Source organism: Crotalus tigris, unplaced genomic scaffold (genome assembly GCF_016545835.1).
Source record: "Crotalus tigris isolate CLP2741 ecotype Arizona unplaced genomic scaffold, ASM1654583v1 scf7180000018651.982201, whole genome shotgun sequence".
NCBI lineage: Eukaryota > Metazoa > Chordata > Lepidosauria > Squamata > Viperidae > Crotalus > Crotalus tigris.
This window is the reverse complement of record NW_024097125.1, coordinates 913,136-937,013: the sequence shown is the minus strand read 5'-3', so window position 1 is coordinate 937,013 and position 23,878 is coordinate 913,136. Positions and strand designations below refer to the sequence as shown.

The 23,878-nt window shown below is 35.2% G+C and overlaps 1 protein-coding gene across 1 annotated transcript in view; it reads left to right on the top strand.

The window, feature by feature from the left end:
* Window positions 1–23,878, top strand: part of LOC120313381 (diacylglycerol kinase beta-like) — a gene marked incomplete at its 5' end in the record, with an annotated part of 243,270 nt that overhangs the window by 35,077 nt on the left and 184,315 nt on the right. The window contains 2 exon segments of the mRNA XM_039355272.1: window positions 6,568–6,725; window positions 7,976–7,978. Coding sequence (XP_039211206.1) covers window positions 6,568–6,725; window positions 7,976–7,978 — 161 coding nt within the window.

Genomic DNA, 23,878 nt, shown 5'->3' with positions numbered 1-23,878 from the left:
TAAGAATTTTTGAAGGTATTTCTTTTAAAATTATAACATCTTGAGCTGCAATTTGAAATCTCTGCTTATAAAAAAGCCTGTATAATTTCATTACGAAGTGATCTTCTGGAAAAATAAATAACCACAATTCTAGGTAAATTTCTTTGCCTCGCAACCCATGAATTAACCCTAAAAACTTTTTCTATCTCTCTCAAAGTTTCTTCAGGTTCACATCCCAAAATAGGAGCTAAATCTTCTGCAATTTCTTCTCTCAGATTCTCTTGCAAATTCTCCTTCAGCCTTCTTATACGCAAAGCAAATTCCATGTCTCTATATTGTGATATAATAATTTCATTCTGTGTTATATCAACATTATTTTCAACTTTTCCAACTCTATCTTCTAATCTTTCAACATTTTCCACCACTTCATCCACACACTCATCGAAACGCTCTACATGGGCTGCTAACCCTTGAAGAGCCAGCACTATATCTTCTCTCATCTCCCTATTTTTCTCCTCAAAAAGCTCTGCCGTCTCTTGTTTAATCTGTCATGCTGTTTTCCCCAAAGCATCCTGTAAGTCTTTAAGTGTTAATGCCAGCGGTGGGGGAGAAGGTTGGGGAGACTTCGGCTTGGATTGCTGTACAGTCCGAATTACCGGTGAGGAAATTGAGCTTTTAGGGAGAGCAGAAATTCCAGGGCGTTTAGAAGCCATTTCCAAACCACTTCTTATAAATCTTATATAATCTTATAAAACCAACAGCTACAAAAGATGAAAAGAGGGGATAGTAAAAACAATTCCCCCCCAAATAAGAGAGGAAAGCTTGCTCTTTTTAAAAAAGTAACCAAAGTCTGTTATGCTGTTTAAACTTTGTTGCCAAATGAAAGTGAAAGTCTTTCTTAACAATGTCCTTTCAAACAAAGAAACAGCATTCCTCCGCCATTTTTCTCTTCTTCCTTTTTTTTAAATAATGGATGAAGAAGATACTTTAATTATTTCCTGAGTTAAAGTCCCAAGTTCTCACAATCCTGATCTTCCTGATCAGCTCTGTCTGCTTTTAATTTTACTCACAAATCTCTTTAAACAGCAGATGTGGAAGCAGCGTCTGACTTTGTTCTTGAAAACAAAGGCGTCCTGGGGTGCGGAGATAGCCTCAGACTCCGAGGGAATTCTCCTCCTTCGTCCTCCCCCCAAAAAATTTATGGAGGACTTGGGGAATTCAACCTCTATCCGAGAAAGCTCATCTCTTCCCCTTCTCCCAGGGAGGGAGGCTTCAAGCCGCGAAACAGCTGTTGTTTGCTGTCTCTGCAGGCTTTAACACATTCCCAGGACGGACGGCTAAAGAAACATTCCTTTAAAATCTTATTTAGCTTCAGATGAAGTTGTGATGGATTATGTCTATGAAAGGGGATTATGGATTACACCGAAGTGGTAGTTTCCCCAGAAGGTGGGAGCACATTGCAAGGAGAGGGATTAAGAAAAAAGACAACACAGCCCAGAGCTGGATCAGAAACAGGTGAAAAGAGTTAGAATAGCCACTCCCTAAAATCTTCTAGGATATATCCATTAGGGTGAGAGTAATATAGGTTTCATCTGGCAAGATTCTGTTTCTTATCTGTAAGTAAATATAGAAATGAACTTTGGATAGATAGTTCTATGTTGTTCTTGGGCTGAGCCTGATAATGGTTTACTATAGGTATGGAAAAAAAATGATAGGAGCTGCATTTATGTGTGCATGCATTTGTATGGATCTGTATTTTTGTGTGTGTGCATGTACGTATGTATAAGATATTTCTCTCTCTCTCTCTCTGTGTGTGTATGTATATACACACACATACACATATATCTCCCTCTCATAAACCCTCTGGATATGCACAGTTAGTTTGGACAATAGCCAGTCTCTCTCATATTACATAGAAAGTAATTGATAGAAATGTTGCCTGTTATTACTATGGTATTAGATAAGTTGTTAGAAAGACTGATATAGAGTAACAGCATTTGGGTTTTTTAAAATCCTTACAATTTTTCCTTCCTTCATTAGGCTGCTCCTCTTTTACACATCAGTATCTATGTAGATTAATATACAAACAGAAGTACTCATCAATATACAAACACAAACATACACACATTCACATAAACACCATTAAAATTATTGTGAGAAACAAGGACTATAATACTGTATTTGGGCTTCCTGCATCTCCACATTCAAAAGATATCTGCTTCCATTAACAAATAACCAGTGGAACAACCTGCCCCCAGAAGCGGTGAATGCTCCAACACTGGAAGTTTTTAAGAAGAGACTGGGCAGCCATTTGTCTGAAATGGTATAGGCTTTCCTGCCTGAGCAGGGGGTTGGATTAGATCAGTGGTTCTTAATCTTTTTGAATGAATTGCCCCCTAGAGCCAATGAGGAAGTTGTCATCGCCCCCCTCTCCCAACATAACCTCTCAATCACAACATAGGAAATAATTCTTCAATTTATCCAATACTTTTTTTGTTTTCTTTAAAATTGTCATCAGGACATGTCGATGCAAATAATTTATTTCCAGTCTTTTTCCTATATCTCAACTGTGTGAAAAATTTTGCTGCCACCTGTCACTTTATTCCCAAACTTTGTGATACATGTATTTCATTATTATCTTATTTATTCAAGACACTTATATGTAATGACCACTGAAAACAAAATTCAATTGCAAGAAAGTGAAATGCCTGGAAAGAAAAACAGTAACATTTCATGATTGAATTACAAGTGAAATTTAAGACGCAAAAAGAAATATAAAAAGGGCATAAGAACAAACCGCAATGCAGGAACTAAGAATTTCAAGACGAAAAGGAGGAAAGTATATATAGTCACGCACACTGTAAAAAGGATTAAAAAGACACAAAAAATATAATATCGAACTGGAGTGCATGCTTAAAAAGTACAATACAAAGAGACACACAAAATGTTTTACAGAGCACAACAAAAATTCGAAAACTAAGCCGAAAACTCAAACTCGAACATGAAATCCAATGCAAGCAAATACAATGATAAAAGCTCAGACAATTATTAATGAAAAAAATGTATGTACACAAAAAGCAAAAAAAAAGAACTTCAATGGCTGCCTTGTGCTTGGTGAGCTGATGCCAATTTCTTGATGTCTGGAACCATTTTTGTTAATCGCATTCTTAAATCACCGCGCTCAGAGATCTTCAACATGTTCCTTGACTTACAAAGGATCTGTTGGATAGCACTGAAGCCCCTCTCCACTAAGTAAGTGAAAGGAAAGGCCAAAAGAAGCAACTTAACTTCCTCCCACAATATTGGGTAAGTGTTCCTCATTTTCACCCAAAAAGCTTTGTAGCCATAACTCTAAAAATGTGACTGGGCTTCATAGTCGTATTTCAGATCTGTCAGTGGCTCTTGCAGTTTGGGATGAAGTTGTGCAAAGTCTGCTGTGAAAGGATTTAGCACCCAAGCGGGCACTTCCAGATTTATCAGATCATAGAATCTGGTTTCCATGTCTTCTTTTAGTTGCTTCAAGTGGCAGCAAAAAACATCCAAATCTTCTCCTTGGAGTTCACATTCATTACCAAGGCTTGGGAACTGATATAGCTCCTGGCGACTCATATTGCTTGCAAGGAGGTCCAATTTGGAAATAAATGAGCAGATTACTCCATTGGCCTTAAGAAAATTGATTTTATCTCCTTGCAGCTTTACTTTCACTTCAGCTTGTCAAAAACATCAGCGAGGTAAGCTACATCCAGACGTCGAAGTTTAAGAGAACTGCTTAGACTTGCGTCAATGGATTCAAGAAATTTGACAACTGTGTCAAAAAGTTCGTGGAATCGCCACAAACACTTTCCTTTTGAAAACCACCTTACTTTGGTATGCAAAAGGAGACGTTCAAACTCCTCGTCATTTTCTTCACAAAGCTTGTGAAAAAGTTGGTTGTTCAAGGCATTTGACTTAATTTTGTTCACAGCATTAATGACGTAATTTAGAGACTCGTGCAAATGGCCACTCAAATTTTTTGAGACAAGGTGCTGTCCATGAACGATGCAATGGACAGTCATAACTCCAGGTACAACCGATTTTAGATGAGCTTGAAATCCACGTTATTGTCCAACCATGGATGCAGCTCTGTCGGTTGCACATGCCATGACGTTTGTCAAAGGGATGTTTTTCTCATTAAAAAACTCTTCAACCTTTTTAAATATCAAATAACCTTTTGTGTCGGTGGCTAAATTTTGAACAAATAACAGTTCTTCCCCGATCTCTTCATTTCTATTGATGAAACAGACATAAGCCAATAACAAGGCTTCATTTTCACGAATCGTTGACTCGTCAATCTGCATCATGAATTCTGTATTTTTCAAGATGTCAATAAGCCTTTCTTCCACATCAGCAGCCATTTCATCAATTCTTTTTGATACAGTGACATTGCTCAAAGGAATCGATTGCGTGATAATGCTTGCACTGGGCCCCAATATGGTGGTAACAATCTGTTTCACTGCTGGTAAAATCAGTGTTTCTCTGATAGTGTGAGGTTTGCCACATTTTGCTATCAACAAAAATACTTCATAGGAACAAATGAGCCCCTTGTCGGCATTGAGTGACAATTTTCCAAATAACTTCCCAACAGTGCTGCGACCCTCAAACTTGGTCTTTAAGGATTGGAAAAATGATGCCGGTTTGTTGGCTTTATCTGAATGAATTCTTACCAAATGGTCTTTCAGTCGGGAAGGCTTCATCGCTTCATTTGAAAATGTTTTCTCACAAAGAAGACAAAACGGAAGCTGTACTTTGGAAGGAGATGGAATGAATCCCAATTTTAGGTATTCTGTCGAATATTGGCGACACTTCCTCTTCTTGGCCATGTTGAGAGGTCTTCAAAATGAAAGGCACTACCTGCAAATTAAATTTTCGACTCCCCTGGAACACTAGAAAAAGACACGTGGACGTCAATAAACCCAGTTTCAACAGTTACGTTGACATTACAGCTGAAGTCCCAGGGGACAGCCACTCAGCATGCGATGTTTCAAAAGAAGCGCTCCTCCCTCCATCACTGTCCATTCTAGCCAATGGGTATGGGTAGAGGCTGCTGCGCAACACGCATGAAGATAAACAATGTGTATTCACATATGTACAATGTTCTGTACTGAAGCTAGCTGGAGGAACGTTTGAAAACACAATTCAATCCACTAATAGCGAGCAATCTGATGTTTTTGTATGACAGATATATAGTGATTCACTGTATGAAAAAGTCTCAAAAGTGTCCCCAAAACTTCTCGCTCCATCGCCCCCATATTGCCCCCTTTTCGTTTCTTTGCCCCGATGTCGCTCCTTTTGTTCCATCATCCCCCTGAAAAATAAAATCGCCCAGGTGAAGAACCACTGGACTAGATGACCTCCAAGGTTCCTTCCAACTTTATTATTATTAAAGACATTGTAAGAGGCTTAAGCATGAACAAAGGGATACCAGCTGTTATCTATCAAGAGAAGCATAAAGGATTATGAGCATAAAACTTGCAAATTGTATACTAGCTGTCAGGGCTTTTTTTATTATAGAACGCCCAGAACACAGTTCCGGCACCTTTTTTGGATGGAAGCTTGTAGGGTAGGCAAGGCAGGTTATACAACATGTGTGAGTTCTGGCACTTTTTTTTTTCTACAAAAAAAGCACTGCTAGCTGATTGGTAGGATTGGCTGCTATGATAACATCTGGAGCGTTTAGAAAATAAATATATACTATTGCAGAAATAAAAGTACCTGTACCCTTTGCATAACAGAAATGAAATACTAAAGACATCCATAACTTAGGAGATATATATATATCTTTATATATATATATATATATATATATATATATATATATATATATATATATATATATATATAGACATCCATAACTTAGGATTTAACATTAACTTGTTTATATGTTTAATATCATTATATTAATCCAGTTATAATGTTCCATGATTGGGCCTTTCTTTCTGTATTGAGTATGAATGTTCTGATAGGTAGGACCCATGAGCAGTGACAGAATTGTCCAAATCATGTTATTGATATATAGATATTGATATCCATTGAAGCAAAGTCCCTATTTTTTTCTGTGAAATCTTACCTTGGAGTAATAGTTGAATATTCCTTAACATAGTGCTATTAATGCACTTTGCTTTGATATCCTTGCTTCAGTACTGCTACCATTTTTTCACCCACTTACTGCTACTGTGCATTGGGCAATTAAGATAGAAGATGATTATTTTGCAATTATTCAGCAATAAACAGAGCCAAGTGATTATTAATAAAATTTGTGGTGGGCTAGTTGCTTTGTTTTATGTTTTGCAGTGTAATAGCTGATTTTCAACTCATTATGGTGGAACTACCTAATTAGGGACAAGATGCTAAATCTGTACTTTCAGTTCCAGTGTCTTTGCCCACACTGCTGAAATGGTGGCAAGCCATTAAAACAGAACCAGGGGGTACAGATAGGTGCTAATGGCTTGGCCTAGGTTAAATGCATCTTTCATGTATTAATAGTGAGACAGTGTCCTGGCTCCTAAATCTGCCATTTCAAATTACTGTGCTTCATTTCTTTTTCCAAAGGATATGAAGGGGAGAATCTTCTCAAGATTTTAAAACATATTGAGAACAGTACTGAAATCTTACTGGAGAGGTGGAAATTTGAAGTCATACCTAATGATAAAGATGAAAAAGGAGATCCCGTGCCTTACAGCATCATCAATAATTACTTTTCAATTGGAGTGATAAGATTTATTTCTATTCCCAAATAATTTGTTTTTTCTATTCAAAATAACTATTTTGAGTTGATGTTCAGAATGAGGGATGACTGAATACAAATAATTCACTTTTCTTAGCAAAAAGAATATGTAGACGACAATTTGCATAAATGTATTTACATAGTCAAAGTAAAATTATTTTCTCAAGCTCTTCCACCTGTTCTTGCATGGGCAATATAATCACACTGTTTGTAATGGTTTGTATGAAGAGCTGTAGCTCTTAGTGGTGCCTATACAAATATCAAAGATGAATCATTCATTAACACCTCTTAACTGTCATGTTAGTAAATATTCAGATTTTCAGAGGAATGCTGTTGAAGTGCATTTCTTAAATATACCCTTTAATAGACAGGTAATTGATGACATATATTAATCTGTCAGTTTCTTTTCTATACCAGTTCTTGACTCTCCTGGTGACCTAGAAAAAATGTATGTATGTATGTATGTATGTATGTATGTATGTATGTATGTATGCATACATGCATGCAAGATTTTTTGTTGTTAATTGCGAAGTCGTGTCCGACCCATCGCGACCACATGGACAACATTCCTCCATGTCTTCCTGTCCTCTACCATCTTCTGGAGTCCATTTAAGTTCACGCCTACTGTTTCAGCGACTCCATTCAGCCACCTCATTCTCTGTCATCCCCTTCTTCTATTGCCCTCAATCTTTCCCAGCATTAAGCTCTTCTCCAGTGAGTCCTTCCTTCTCATTAGGTGGCCAAAGTATTTGAGTTTCAACTTCAGGATCTGGCCTTCTAAAGAGCAGTCAGAGTTGATGTCTTCTAGGACTGACTGGTTCGAAGGCCTTGCAGTCTATGGGACTCGCAGGAGTCTTCTCCAGCACCATAGTTCAAGGGCCTCAATTCTTTGTCACTCAGCCTTTCTTATGGTCCAACTTTCACATCCATACATTGCAAATGGGAAAACCATGGCCTTGACTATATGCACTTTTGTTGGCAGGTTGATGTCTCTGCTTTTTTAGTATGCTGTCTAGATTTGCCATAGCTTTCCTCCCCAGGAGCAAGAATCACTACCTCCATTTCTTCCCCATCTATTTGCCAGGAATTGAGAGGGACGGATGCCATGATTTTGGTTTTCTTAATGTTGAGTTTCAAGCCAACTTTTGCACTCTCCTTCTTCACCCGCATCAAGAGGCTCTTTAGTTCCTCTTCATTATCTGCCATTAGAGTGGTATCATCTGCATATTTTAGGTTGTTGATATTTCTCCCGGAAATCTTAATTCCAACTTTTGATTCATCTAGCCCTGCCTTTCTCATGATGTGCTCTGCATATAAGTTAAATAGGCAGGGCGACAGTATACAGCCTTGCTGGACTCCTTTCCCAATTTTGAACCAATCAGTGGTTCCGTGTCCAGTTCTCACTGTTGCTTCTTGACCCGCATATAGGTTTCTCAAGAGACAAATAAGATGGTCTGGTACTTCCATCTCTTTAAGAACTTACCACAATTTGTTATGATCCACACAATCAAAGGCTTTAGCATAGTCAATGAAGCAGAAGTAAATGTTTTTCTGGAACTCCCTAGCTTTCTCCATGATCCAGCGTATGCTGGCAATTTGATCTCTAATTGCTCTGTCTCTTTGAAATCCTACCTGTACTTCTGGTAGTTTTCGATCCACATACTGCTGGAGTCTAACTTGTAGGATTTTAAGCATAACTTTACTAGCATGTGAAATGAGAGCAATGGTGCGATAGTTTGAACATTCTTTGGCATTGCCTTTCTTTGGAATTGGAATGTAAACTGACCTTTTCCAATCCTGTGGCCACTGTTGAGTTTTCCAAATTTGCTGGAAAATTGAGTGTAGCACTTTTACTGCACCATCTTTTAAGATTTTGAATAGCTCAGCTGGAATACTGTCACCTCCACTAGCTTTTTTGTTGCTCAAATTTCCTAAGGCCCGTTTCACTTATATTCTATGATGTCTGGCTCGAGGTCAGTGACCACCCCACCGTGGTTATCTGGGACGATAAGCTCATTCTTGTATAGTTCTTCTGTATAGTTTTGCCACCTCTTCTTAATCTCTTCTCTTCTGTTAGGTCCCTGCCATTTTGGTTCTTTATCATGTTCATCTTTGCATGAAACGTTGCCTTCATATCTCAAATTTTCTTGAAGAGATCTCTGGTCATCCCTATTCTGTTTTTTTTTTCTATTTTTCTATTTCTTTGCACTGTTCATTTAAGAAAGTATTCTTATCTCTTCTAGTTATTCTCTGGAATTCTGCATTCAATTGGGTGTATCTTTCTCTTTTGCCTTTCGCTTTCCTTCTTTCCTCAGCTATTTGCAAAGCTTCCTCAGACAGCCATTTTGCTTTCTTGCATTTCTTTTTCTTTGGGATGGTTTTAGTTGCTACCTTTTATACATTATTGTGACCATCCGTCCATAGTTCTTCAGGCACTCTGTCTATCAGATCAAATTCCTTAAATCTATTTGTCACCTCTTCTGTATATTCCTCAGGAATATGATTTAGTTCATACCTGAGTGGCCTAGTACTTTTCCCTACTTTCCTCAATTTAAGCCTAAATTTTGCAATGAGAAGCTCATGATGTAAGCCACAGTCAGCTCCTGGTCTTGTTTTTACTGACTATATAGAGCTTCTTCATCTTTCTATGTTGACCATCTGGTGATGTCCATGTGTAGAGCTGTCTCTTGGGTTGTTGGAAAAGAGTGTTTGTTATGACCATCGTATTCTCTTGATAAAATTCTATCAGCCTGTGCCCTGCTTCATTTTGTACTCCAAGGCCAAACTTGCCTGTTATTCCTGTTATCTTTTGGCTTCCTACTTTAGCATTCCAATCCCCCATGATGATAAGGACATCATTTTTTGGTGTTAATTCTATAAGGTGCTGTAGGGCTTCACAGAACCGGTCAATTTCATCCTCTTCCGCACCAGTGGTTGGGGCATAGATTTGGACTATTGTGATATTGAATGGTTTGCCTTGGATTCGAATTGAGATCATTCTGTCATTTGGGGATTGTATCCCAGTATTGCTTTTCCTATTCTTTTATTGACTATGAAGGCTACTTCATTTCTTCTGAGGGATTCTTGCCCTCAGTAGTATACCTGATGGTCATCTGAGTTAAATTCACCCATTCTTGTCCATTTTAGTTCGCTGATTCCTAAGATGTCGATGTTCAGTCTTGTCATCTCTTGTTTCACTACATCTAGCTTGCCTTGATTCATGGATCTTACATTCCAGGTTCCTATGGAGAAAAGATCTTTACAGCATCGGACTTTCCTTTCACCATCAGATATATCCACAGTTAAGCATCCTTTTGGCTTTGGCCCAGTCACTTCATTCTTTCTGGCGCTACCCTCTGCTCTTCCCCAGTACATATTGGAGAACTTCCGACCTGAGGGGCTCATCTTCCAGCATCATATCTTTTTGCCTTTTAGTACTGTCCATGGGGTTTTCATGGCAAAGATACTGGAGTAGTTTGCCATTTCCTTCTCCAGTGGATCACATTTTGTCAGAACTCTCTGCTATGACCTGTCCATCTTGAATGGCTCTGCACGGCATAGCTCATAGCTTCATTGAGTTATGCAAGCCCCTTCGCCATGACAAAGTATTATTCCATAAAGTGCATGCTTTCTATGCAAAATATTATAGCTCCAATTCCCATAACCTCTGGGTAGGGCAGGAAAAGACTCTTGTATTAAACTCTGGGACCTTGCTGTCAAATAATTTAAGATGAAACCAAGAATAGTCTGAGTATAAAATCATGGACATCTGATTTTTTTCTAATATAAGGCTGTGTATAGGACTAGGAATATGAAGAAGGCCAAATATTTTTTATATATATAAATAATTTATTACTTGCCAATTAGAATGTTCTTAAACTAATTACAGTCATTCAGAAATCTCTAGTACCTGTTGAATTACAGTCCAGTCAGGAGATCCAGCTAGTATATTGATTGTATATTTTGTTTGTTTGTATTATGCATTTATTATTACAAATATACAATTTTCTACAGTACAGAAAATGTTTGCCTTCCTGTTTTCAGTTTTTAATAATCTGAGCTATTTATCTGAGGTATTCATCCTCTAACCTTTAAGCACAATTTTGCTGTTTATCAATTTTGTAATGATAGGAGGAGCAATTTCCTGTCCATTGGCATGAAAGAAGTTCCATTCTCTCTCTCTCTCTCTCTCTCTCTCTCTCTTTCTTTCCTTCTTTCTCTCTCTCTCTTTCCATCCATTACCTATCTATCTGTCAAATAGACAGATAGAATAGACAATAGACAGAACAGACAATACTAGCATGGAATAAATGTAAGTAAATAAAAGTAAATAAAAATAACAATATAAATAATACAACAAGAAAAATCAGAATGATTAATAAATGTTTTCTGGGACATTTTAGAAACTTCTTAAAATTTACTGAGATTCATGTGGACAAAAATTCTCATTTATATTACTACTACGAGGAACAGAAACCAGTTTGTGTTCACTGTTAAGTTTATACTGCAATGTAGCAGTAAACTATGTATAACAAAGGTAATCATAGTTTTAGAACATATAATATATTGCCATCTAAATATATGTAAACAGATAAGAATTTTCATTTTTCTGATTTAATACCTTTCAATTCTAGCCAATCACTGAGATCCTCTCCTACTAGTAGGCTAAAAAACTTACAATCCTGCTCAATTCTCATAACAATAAATTTTGGGTTAGTTAAAAGCCTTCTCTCTTCACTGCAGTTATTTTATATATATTTTATATATGTTTAATTCCTTATATTTAATATATTCTTCCAGAATAAAATAAGAATATGAACTACCTGAAACCTGGACATCATATTAATTTTGTAGTAGATAAAGATTTTATTTTGACATTCAATACAAGTGACACATACATGTTTTAAGAATAAAATGACAGTATAGCCTTGTAACTGATGGTAGCTTTTTTGTTGTTGTTGTTAATTGCGAAGTCGTGTCCGACCCATCGCGACCCCATGGACAACGTTCCTCCAGGTCTTCCTGTCCTCTACCATCTTCGGTAGCTTTTACATAACAGTAAATCAAAATAATATCTAGAAGAAACATTAAAAATAAGAGAGGTAAGATGAATTGTTTTACTGTACCAGCTACTCTTCTAATATTCAAAATATTTATATTTTGTTTAACTATCAGAAGACGTTCAAAACTGTTGATCTTGATGTTATTTTTAGCCTGATTTTTTTGGTAAAATATATATTTTATGGCAAATGTACTTAGCATTCTTGCCTCCTATTTTTCCTATAGCAACACCCCTGTGGTGTAGGTGGACTGAAAATATAGATAGTCCTTGATGTACTACCATAACTGAGTCCAGACTGACTGTTATAAGTTGTGCCATTCATTAAGTGAGTCATCATGTTACCATGCCTGATTTTATGACTACTTTTCTGGTGTCAATTAAGTGAAACACTGAAGTTGTTAAGTGAACACTGCAGATGTTAATTAAACACTGGTCATTAAACAAATGTATTGTCTGCAAAGGACAAGTTTTGTCAGAAACATGTAGTAAATCATGATCATATTACCACATGACACTACAAATGGCTATAAATGCAGGCTCATATCCCTATTTGTTTAGCTGGAATTGAGTATGAGTAGATTTTATATCTTCATGAGTTATATAGTGTTTCATTTGGTTATATTGTTATAGTCTGTTATCATGTTAAGAATTATTTTTGTACACACATTTTTATTCTGTATATTGCAGTCATATTATTATGTGATGTACTGTTCTGAATAGCTTAATTAGAATGTTAAAATGTGAATTTATACTTCAATTACTATTATATCTCACAAAAATGATAAGTGTAAGAGTTAAGCCAACAGATCTTAACATATTTCATAGAAAAAGAGCCAGGCAGTTTCTCTAAATCAGAAGCTCAAAAGCTCTAATTTCCCTGAGATTGAGGTACCCCCAATTTTAATTTATCTCATATTTTGGGAATGATGGTGTTGAGGGACAAAATTTGTTACATTACAGAGGCTTAAATCACCCATTGTTCCTGTTGGAAATCATAACTTAAGGTGACCAATCTTTAGGGAGGACAGTCCTCCTTTTGTGAGTTCAGTCCTCCCTTGAAAAGTGTCCTCCTACATGTCCTCCTTTTTGATATCTGAAGACTAATCTGCAGGGCTTTTTTTTCTCATAGAATGCTCAGAACGGCGTTCTGGCACCTTTTTTGATGTTTTTTTTTCCAACTTTTGCATGAGCTGTGCTACTTCCCCTATTGGCTTTTGAAAACCAATAGGAATTGCTGCTGAGCGCGCCAGTTACCCGGTTGGCAAACTTGGCACATGTAAGTTGTCTGCAGTGAAGGTGAATTGGCAGGAACTTTGCACCCCTCCCTGCTACCCAACTACGCCATCTCCTAGTTAGTTCCAAAGATACCTGGAGGAGACTGGAGCGGTAAGTTTCTCTTGATGATCTTCAGCTCTGCTAGGGCAATAATGGCTGCGGGCACAAGAGGGAGAGGCAGTGGGGGTGCTGTGGGCGGGGATGTGAGGGGCAGCAGTGGCCAGCTGCCCCTGTGCTGTGGGAGTCGTGGGGCCCTCCCTACATGGCGCTGTGCAGGGTGGGCGGTGGTGCTGGCGGGGTGGCTGTAAAAAAGTTGGTCACCTTACATAACTCCACTTCCAAAGAATGAGCTGGCTTTTCCCTGGTTTTTCAAATGGGTGTTTTTACAATCATAACCTTTGGAACTGATACTGTTGCAAACTTTTTTCCTGCCTCTGCTTTTTCTTGTTCTAATTCAAACTATGCTGCATAGTAGTAGTAGTAGTAGTAGTAGTAGTAGTAGTAGTATAGCATAGAACTGAGGATATGTGCAGGTTTTATCTCTGAAAATCTCTATGTCCATTTCAGCCTGCCTAGATTGTTGAGACTGTCTAGTTTTTTGGCTGAGTCCTGGATGCTTGGGTTTTCAGGAGCCTTTCCTGGTAGGAACAATGTGAACAATTGAACATCCTTCCCCTTACACAAGCAGTGGGGAGATGGGAAGCTAATAATTTCCATGTTTGTCCCTTTCTACCTACATTGGGACTTGAGCATAGATTGGCTACAGTTCAGCTGCAAAATTCTAAACCATCACTATATGACAGCAAGATATAGAATATTAATACTATCCTAACTCAGTGCTTTACAGACCTATGTAAATTATTCCAACTTGGGTAAAAGTGTTTTTTTGGGGGGTGGGAGGGTTGAGTAGCAAAACACAAACCATTACCCAATCACAACAGGTATGTTTTAATTGACTTAACTGCTTTAGCTTAGGTTAAAGGGGCTTTCTGATAAATAGTTTTAAATTAAGGAAAAGATTTGGGAAGGTCTGCCTAAGTCAAGGACTTGAGGTAAAACTGGCATGGAAAGAAAGAGTTATTTTAAAAAAAACAAGATTGTTCTTGTTTAGTGATTGTCTGATTTAATGCCTGTTTGCAGTTAACAATAGGGATGAAACAAGTATCTATGCAACTAGTATTGCATTTATGACCTTTGTACATCTGTAAAATAAAGCTGAAGTAAAATTATAAGCCCAGTCACAGTTTCACTTAGCCACTGCTTCATTTAGTGACTGAATTGCCAATTCCAAATGTGGTTGCTAAATGAGGACTTCAAGTTTTTTTGAAATTGAATGCATGGATTTTTTTTCATGAAGTTTAGAGATATTTTCTGAAATAAAAGATAGTGATAGAAGAGAAAATTTACTTCATTTTCCCACTGAAAACTAGAAAGTTCCATTCCTTGTTTTTCATCCATGAACTTGGTTTGATCTGGACATCCTTTTGCATAAACAGGGAATATAAACTATTTGAATTCCTGAAAGCTGTTTCATTAGAAGGTACTTACAAACATTAACCTCCAATCTTATGGGTGGAGGTTGTGTTGTTGTATTATTTTCCAATGTATTTGGCAAATATAAAAAAATGTTCATCTATATGAATTAATTTGTCATGGGTTTTGCTCTAGAAAGTCTGGTCAACTTATGTTTGCTATGTTCATGAATGTCAGCACCTCATTTAGACTAATGAAACAAAGTCAGATCTCCAAGGCAAGCTTATAATATTCTTATTTTGCTATAGTAACCTGGTAAACATAGCTGTTCAAAATCATAATTGCCAAGGGAACGGATAACTGCTATTTGGCCATTTAATCCTGCGAACTCATTGCTTTATGCAGCATTCATTTGTAAGAATGAGATTTTTTTTTCCTTGATAGTTTAAAACTGTGCTGGACCAAAGCCTTGCTGCAAAACTGCAAATAGTTAATGAATGTACCTCACCTTTTCCATCCGTTTGAAATGCTTCTGTACTCCATAAAGATTTTCCCCATAGTGAATGGTTGTGATGTAGTTTATTGCTATGTATAATGAAACATAGACAATTGGACAATTGACATAAGTACTCAACAAAAAGTATCTTTGTGTATTTTCCATATACTATGGCAGAACATAGGGGAACTGAAATGGACAAGAGTGAATGATAGATGTTGCTATGGTACCGTTGCCCCCAACATTTTCTTTGTGATTGGCAAAAGTGATCGTAGAGAGATGTTCTTTATCTTATGAATTTATGCTTTGTACAGATCATAAGATCAAAGGCACATTTCATTAAAATAACATTATAGAGTGGCTTAGAGTCATTATACATATTCATTACCAAAAGGAAAAATAAATACTGAAAAACCAAAAAAGAATTAGAGATTCAGAATTATATAGTATAGTTAGATAAATGAAACTGTCAGCTATGTGTTCTATAATTAACTTACCTACATATGTATTACTCAATAGTTATATTATTTTCTGTGTAAGAGATTTGTAATCTACTAAGTAACGATCATCAATTCATCATAGTATTCATAAATCCTACCCTAATAAAATCCTGCTGTAATAATTCTGTATATTAATGATACTTTGTAAACTATGAAACATATTGTTTATTTAAATAAGGGGCAAAAAGCGGACTTAAGGCTATCTGTGCTCTCCTGTAGCACAGGAATTCTGTCCTATATGTCATATTTAACTATAGTTTGCATATCGCACAAATTTTTAATAGGTGTTCCTCAATGAGTTTGGGACAATCTCTTCTATAATGGTATGAGAATATAAAGTAAGGCAAGATATTATTATTACACTTGTACTGCTTTTAATGCCAGGTGCTATACAACTATTTTAAGACTATAATAGGAATTAAATAAATATAATTACATTTCTTAATTACTAAACTCATTTGTTTGATACCAATTTCTTGAGAGATTCTTAGTACATTTTCATGTGTTGGAAACTATTGTAGTTAGTATGTAATATACTTTTACATGAATGGGGTATTTATGTCATAATTATTAGTGCTGCCATTGAATATATTATACAAATCTAATATAAAAATAGTTATGGAGATAACTCCAGTTGTATATGATAATTCTATAATAATTATAATTTTTTTGCTTTCGTGCATTTAAATATTAAAAAGTTGCTTAATTGAAATGAATATGTGGAATTTTAGGTTGAGACAAGTTTTTTTATATGACTTCTTTATGTATGGCAAAAAGAGTTATTCCATGTATATAGTTCATCCAAAAAGAAGGGATTATGTTTTGGCCTATAATTTAGCAGTTTAAATAATAAAGCAAGTACAATTATATTCAGTATACTGATTCTTATTTAATTTAAGAAACAATAAGATGACACAACTATGTACATAGTTACATTTTCATTTATAGCACATCCCTTCGAACTTACATTTTTCATTTTATTATATATATTTGAAAAATGGACACTTTTTTCTTATAGAAAACAGAAGTAAGTTTGGCACTGGATATAATGAAAAGAAATCATTTTCTGAAAGGCAGCTGTGATCATATTTAAGTTTATTAGGTTAATACAATTCAATAAGTACAAGCTTACTTGATATTTTTCCATTTAAGGTGGGTTATTGACATTTTGATATGAAGCACCAGGCCTTTAATGAGGTTTCAGTCAGGAGTGATACTTAGATAATTATACATGAATTCATAAAAACGATAAAATAAAAATGCAAATAGTCCATTTTAACTTTTACCTTATGAGAATCAACACTGGCCATAAGATTAACAAGATCTTGATTGACTACTAATACTCTTACATTTTAATGCCTAATTATGTCTAGTTAATTGTATGAGATAATGTTTGAAGCTGAATTTAACAATGTAACTTAATCTATCATCCAGACAAATTCCTCAGCAAATACCACACCAGATATTAATAATTGCTGCCAGCATTAAATGTATGGCTTTCAGTAGTGTGGTTATATTAATTAAGCATTAAATTTTGAAGAACTGTTATCAGAACCTCTGAAGATAAAATCCTAACCTTGGGTTAGTAGAAAAATAGTGTGATAAAACGAAGACCTGTCGTTCCAATCACTTGCTTGGTATTTTCTGTGACATCTAACATTTGATTGGGGGGGGGAGGGAACTACATATTGGTCTTGACCACCTGCTGGCAGTTTACATAACAGTGTCTGGGGTCACACATGGTGAAATGATAAACTAGCTTGTTTATTACAGATACACATCCTGTTCATAAAGCTTTATATTACAAATTTGGCTTTATATGTTTGTGGAAGTTTTATTGGCAGGGAGTTAGAGGGGACTGATACTCAAAGTACATACACTGAAAGCTTAAATGTGTGTAAAATAAACCATGATAAGTCAATAAACTGTGAAAGTCACAAAGCATTGATCAAGCATAGTATAACTCATATCAAGCAATCTCCCCTTTATTTTATATAAAGACACAAAGAAAAAACTGAGTTTTTCACTACTTTTTAAAATGAAGCTTCAAAATTTCAAGTTGCTTACAACCATTTTGTTTATGTACACTCTATTTTATTGGGTGCCCAAAGTTATACTGAATTAAATTAACACAAAACTATATGTGGATATTTTTATAACCTAAATCCTTATATATAGATCCAAGTAAGTGTCCTATCCCTCCTTTCATGTATATATAATCTTCATTTTGCATTTAGCTCATTTAGCAAATTGTTAGAAGTTATGCCATTGAGTATGGTTCAGTTCTAAATGTAAGGAATGAAGTGTAATGCCAGGAACAGTTTTCAAGACAGACAGAATCATTGTGTCAGTTAAGAGCAAGATCTTCTTAATCCCAAATGTCACGAAGTGGATAATTAGATTTCCATTGGTTAAAACATGTGGGAATTAAAAAAATATAGAATTTAAAACAAGGATATACACACATACTCACACACATACAAGTTCTATTTTTACCATTCTTATTAATAAAATCATGTGGTCATTTATCAAGTCCAGCAGCTTCCTCAATTGAGGTTGCTTATTGGAAACCAAGTAGGAAGGTTATAAGCTGTGATCATTTGACTGCAGAATGCTGCAACTGGTCATGAATGCAAGCTAGTTGCAAAGTCCTTAAATAGCAATTACTGTATGTGATCCTGGGGTTGGTGAAACACTTGTAAGTACAAAGATAGGTCATATATCACTTTTTCCAAGGTTATTGTAACTTTGAACAACTTCATTAAATGTGCAGTTATAAATTGAGGACTACCTATATTAAAATAAACTTGCTTACAGCAAGAGTTAGTTCAGCAATGGAACCATTTAGAGAGTTGAAAGTTTCCCCTTTATTGGATATGATCAAGCAGAATAATTTTTGTTTAATTATTTCAAATTATTTCAAATTATTTGATTTCTGTTTCTCTACTATACAGGAATTGGATTGTATGGACCGACTCCTTTCAGTTCTATGATCTTTGAATCTATATATTCTAGATGATTAGATAATTCTACATATTTGATTATTATTTAGCCTATTTGATTCTGATGTTTATCCAAGGTTACCCATGTGCCAAGTTTGTGTTTATCTTGCTTTAGATAGGTTTCGTTATCAAATAATTATCTTCTGAAAGCTTTATTAATTTCCTGAATAATTATGTTTCTTATTCTAAAGGTTCGTGTGATTTCTGATTCTTCTATTTCTTCAGTTTTTTACATTCTAATTGCATTCCAATTATTCATGTAATAATCATGAATAACCTTTTGGTTATTCTATGGAGAGAGGTTTGTCCGTGGACTTGAGAGGCGTGGTTTTACCTGCATCCCACAGATGGGGCTTTGCTTGTTTGCGTGACCTTGTTTCTGGCATGCTGTTGCCTGGTACTGGTCTACAGACCAAAGTTGGGGACCGCAGATATAGATTTTTGATGTTGTATTTACATTTGCCATAGAATGTTTTCCTTCATTGTATCTGAGATAGATTCAAAAACTTTGTAGCATTGATGTTTATTGGATATCCATTACATTGAATAAATATGATGACTCTTTCATATGGCTTCTGCACAAATTTATCTCTAGTAACTATAGTGTAGAGTTACTTACAAGAGGACCTTTTAAGTAGATTTAATCAGTTACATCATCAAAATAAACAAAACAGATCACAAATCCTATAGGATACGTATGACATGTTACTTTTTTTTTTTAATTGAAAATTTTTATTTTTTAAAACATACAATCATTTATAAAAATACAATAAAATTTTAAAATAGAGAACCCCCCCTTACCCTCCCTCCCACCCCCACCCCCCTCCCTTCACTTCCCAGAGCAGAATACAGGGTTAAGAAAAAAAAAGAAAAAGAAAATTATAATAATTAAAAAAAAGAAAAAAAAAGAGAAAGAAAAAAAATATCATAATTAACCTTTAACTCCATAACTTATAAAACAATTCTCTATAATATTTGATATTCATTCATAAAATAAATAAAACTTTTTAATTCCATATTTTTTCTGAATATAATCTATCCACCTTCCCCATACAGTAATATATCTTTCTTGTGTATGATCCTTTAAATAAGCAGAAATTTTTGCCATTTCTGCAAAACTAGATACTTTAAATATCCATTCTTCTAAAGTAGGCAAAGAATCTTTCTTCCAATATAGACCTACTAGTAACCTTGCTGCAGTTAATAAATTCAACATCAAAGTAGTTTCTTTTTCATTTAAGTCAACAAAAATACCAAGTAAAAATAGTTGAGGAGTAAACTTTATCTTCTTTCTAAAAATCTTTTGAATGTTCCACCAAATCATAATCCAAAAAGCCTTTACTTTTTTACAATTCCACCAAATATGAAAGTATGTCGCATCATTATTGCCACATCTCCAACATTTGGGCTGTATGTTGGAATACATACAAGATAATTTTTTAGGATCTAAATGCCATCTATAAAACATTTTATAAAAATTTTCTCTCAAATTTTGAGCTTGTGTAAATTTAACATTTCTTATCCAAATTATCTCCCATAAATCCAATGAGATCGGCTCCTGTATATTCTGAGCCCATTTAATCATACAATCTTTAACCAATTCTGTTTCCGAATCTAACTCTAATAAAACATTATATATTCTTTTTATATGAGCCGGACCTTGGTTTTTAATCTGAATAACCAATTGTCTATCTTCTAGTGTTATTCCCTCTTTCTTGTCTACAGTCCATCTATCCATTATTTGTAAATATTGAAACCATGACTGTAGAATATTTTGCTGCCTTAATACATCTAGGGATTTCAAATGCCAATTCGAACCAGAACAAATTAACAATTCTTTATATGAAATTTTATCAAAATTTGTCCCCTTAGAGGTTCCCTCAATTGCATGTCTGGGAATCCCCCAGATAGGTATTTTATAATTTAATCTATAATAATACTTCTTCCAAACACGAAGTAAGGCATTCCTCAAAATATGTGATTTAAAAGTCCGATCAACTTTCTTATTAAAAATTAAATATGCATGCCAACCATATATTAAATCCCAACCTTCCAAAAAAAGAATATCCATATTTGTTAAATTAAGCCAATCACTTAACCAAGTTAGGGCGGCTGCATCATAATATAATTTCAAATTGGGTGCCTTAAGTCCCCCTCTTTCTCGAGCATCCTGTAATATCTTAAATTTAACCCTTGGTTTCTTCCCGGCCCATATAAAATTATTGATACCCTTTTGCCATTCCTCCAAATTTGCCTCTTTTTTAAGAATAGGTATCATCTGAAACAAAAAAAGAAACTTTGGTAGAACATTCATTTTTACAGCTGAAATTCTCCCCAACAATGACAATTGCAATTTTTTCCAATCTATTAAATCCTTTTGGACTTTTGCCCATAGTGGTTCATAATTGTTCTTGTACAATTTTCCATTTGAAGCAGTTAGATATACTCCCAAGTATTTAACCTTTTTTACCATCTGAAAACCTGTGGCTTTAATCAAACTTTCCCTTTCTTTAACTGACATATTCTTAGATAATATCTTAGTCTTATAATTATTAACTTTAAAACCAGAAACATTCCCATACTGTGTTATAAGTTCTAATAAACCATCAATCGCCTGATTCGGCTGTTCCAAAATTAAAACCAAATCATCCGCAAATGCCCGCAATTTATACTCATTCTTCCTTATCTTTACACCCTTAATTAACTTCGATTCCCGAATCTGAATCAATAAAATTTCCAATGTTAAAACAAATAACAATGGGGATAATGGACATCCTTGTCTTGTCCCTTTTTGAATATTAAAATTCTCAGTCAATCCCCCATTTACAACAATTTGTGCAGATTGTTGCTGATATATAGCTTTAAGTGCATGTAAAAAATTATCCCCAAAATTCATTTTCTCTATCAAAGAAAATAAAAATTGCCAGTCCAATTGATCAAAAGCTTTTTCAGCATCCAAAAAGATAAAAGCCACAGGAATCTGATTATTCTTATCCAAGTACTCAATTAAGTTAATAATTAGTCTAACATTATGTTTCATATATCTCCCTGTTATAAATCCTGCTTGATCACTATGAATCAAGTCTTTCATAACCTGCATTAATCTATTTGCCAAAATTTTTGTAAAGATCTTATAATCAACATTCAATAATGAAATTGGCCTATAATTCTTAGGCTCTGTAAGATCCTGATCTTCCTTCGGAATCAGTGATATAAAAGCTCTTTTCCAAGAAGGAGGAACTTGCATACCCAACAAAATACTATTAAAGAGTTCCTTTAGTGGCTCTATCATTTCTTCAGATAAAATCTTATAATACCTAGAAGTCAGTCCATCTGTTCCAGGAGACTTTCCAACCTTTAACTGCTTAATAGCTAAGCCAATTTCCTCCACAGTAATTAAACTATTCATCCCATTTTGTTGTTCCTCTGAAAGTCTAGGAAAATGTACTGATTGTAAATATTTATCTATATCCAAACCCCTTATATTATCACTTGAATATAATTTTGTGTAAAAGTCCAAAAAGCTTTTTTTAATCAAATCTTGCTGAAAAACCTCAGTACCTTTATATTTTACTTTCTCTATAATTCTAGCTTTCTGTTTCTTTCGTAACTGATAAGCCAACCACCTCCCAGGCTTATTCGCATTGCAAAAAGTATTATGTCTCATATACGACAGATTGGTAGCCACCTGATCTGCCATCAACATGTTAAATTGTTCCTTAAGCATCTTTATAGATACCTTTAAATTATTATCAGTAGGGTTAAGAACCAACTCTTGTTCTTTTGATTTGATCTCTTCTTCTATTTCTCTACGTCTTTGTGACCCTTTTTCCCTAAAAACTTTATTCAATTGAATCAAAATTCCCCTCATATATGCTTTACTAGCGTCCCACACCATAGACATCGATGTTCCCTTATTCATATTTATAGTAAAAAAGTCCTTTAAATGTTCTTTACACTTTTGTACGAACTCCTCCCGATTAAATAAGTTCTCATTCAATCTCCAGGATCTTCTATTCCCGTCTTCCGAATATAACTCCATCCACACCGGACTATGATCTGACAATGTTCTAGGAAAAATTTTCACCTTCCTCACTCTAGGGAGGAAGTCACTAGTAATAAAAAAAAAATCAATCCTTGAAAATGACTGGTGTCTATCAGAATAAAAGGTAAAGTCTCTATCACTTGTATTCCTTTCTCGCCAAATATCAATAAGCTCCAATTCTTCCTTCAAATCAAAGAAAGTCATAGGTAATTTAGTTTGAATAAAAGTTTTAGAGGAACTTCTTTTGTCTATAGTTGGGTCTAAAACCCCATTCCAGTCACCCATCAAAATTACCGATTTATAATCCAACTGAGATATCTTGCCATGCAGCAACTTATAAAATTGTTTCTGTTGTTGATTGGGAGCATATAGTCCAACAATAAGAACCTTTCGGCCTTGTAATAATAATTCCACAAAAAGATATCTTCCTTCAGAATCAGCCTCAATTAGTTTAGCTGAAAAAGTTTTCTTCACATAAATTACCACTCCCCCTTTTTTCCCAGGGGCTGGAGCAGTAAAATGTGTGCCCAGATGGGAATTCATCAAGAATTTAGAATCCTTTAAAGTTATATGAGTCTCCTGCAAACATATCAAATCATTATTATGTTGTTTCAAATAATGGAAAATCTTTCTTCGTTTCTGGGGCACGTTTAAGCCATTAACATTCCAGGTCAGGAACCTGACCATCTCCACCGGCCTGGAGCCTCTGGAGCATGGCCTGCAGATCTGCTGTCGAAGATCTTTTTGGTCTTGCCCCTCCCACAGGCTCTGTAACAACCAAACTTTCACCACTCTTCTGCAACTGCTCTTTTTCTTTACGTTTATGGGCAGCTCGTGTCATCCTTTGCTCTTTTATGTCAGAATTCGGTGCAGCTTGTTCCATAACCATCATTGATGAGGCTCCTGCCATAAGAGACTCTTCCGTCATCCTTATTTGTGGAGGTGGTGACAATCTTGCTTTTAAGATAGACTGATAAAAATCTCTTGCTTTGGAAACAGTAGTTAATCTGTGACGTATCCCTTCATAATTTACTATTATTCCTCTTGGAATCTCCCATCTGAACTGAATTTGACGATGTTTCAACTCATCAGACAAGAAAGTAAAATCTTTTCTGGCTCTTAAAATTTTTGGAGGTATCTCTTTTAAAATTATCACGTCTTGATCAGCAATTTGAAACTTTTGTTTGTAAAAAGCCTGTATAATTTCATTACGGATAGATCTTCTAGAAAAATAAATAACCACATCTCTTGGTAGATTTCTCTGTCTAGCAACCCGTGAATTA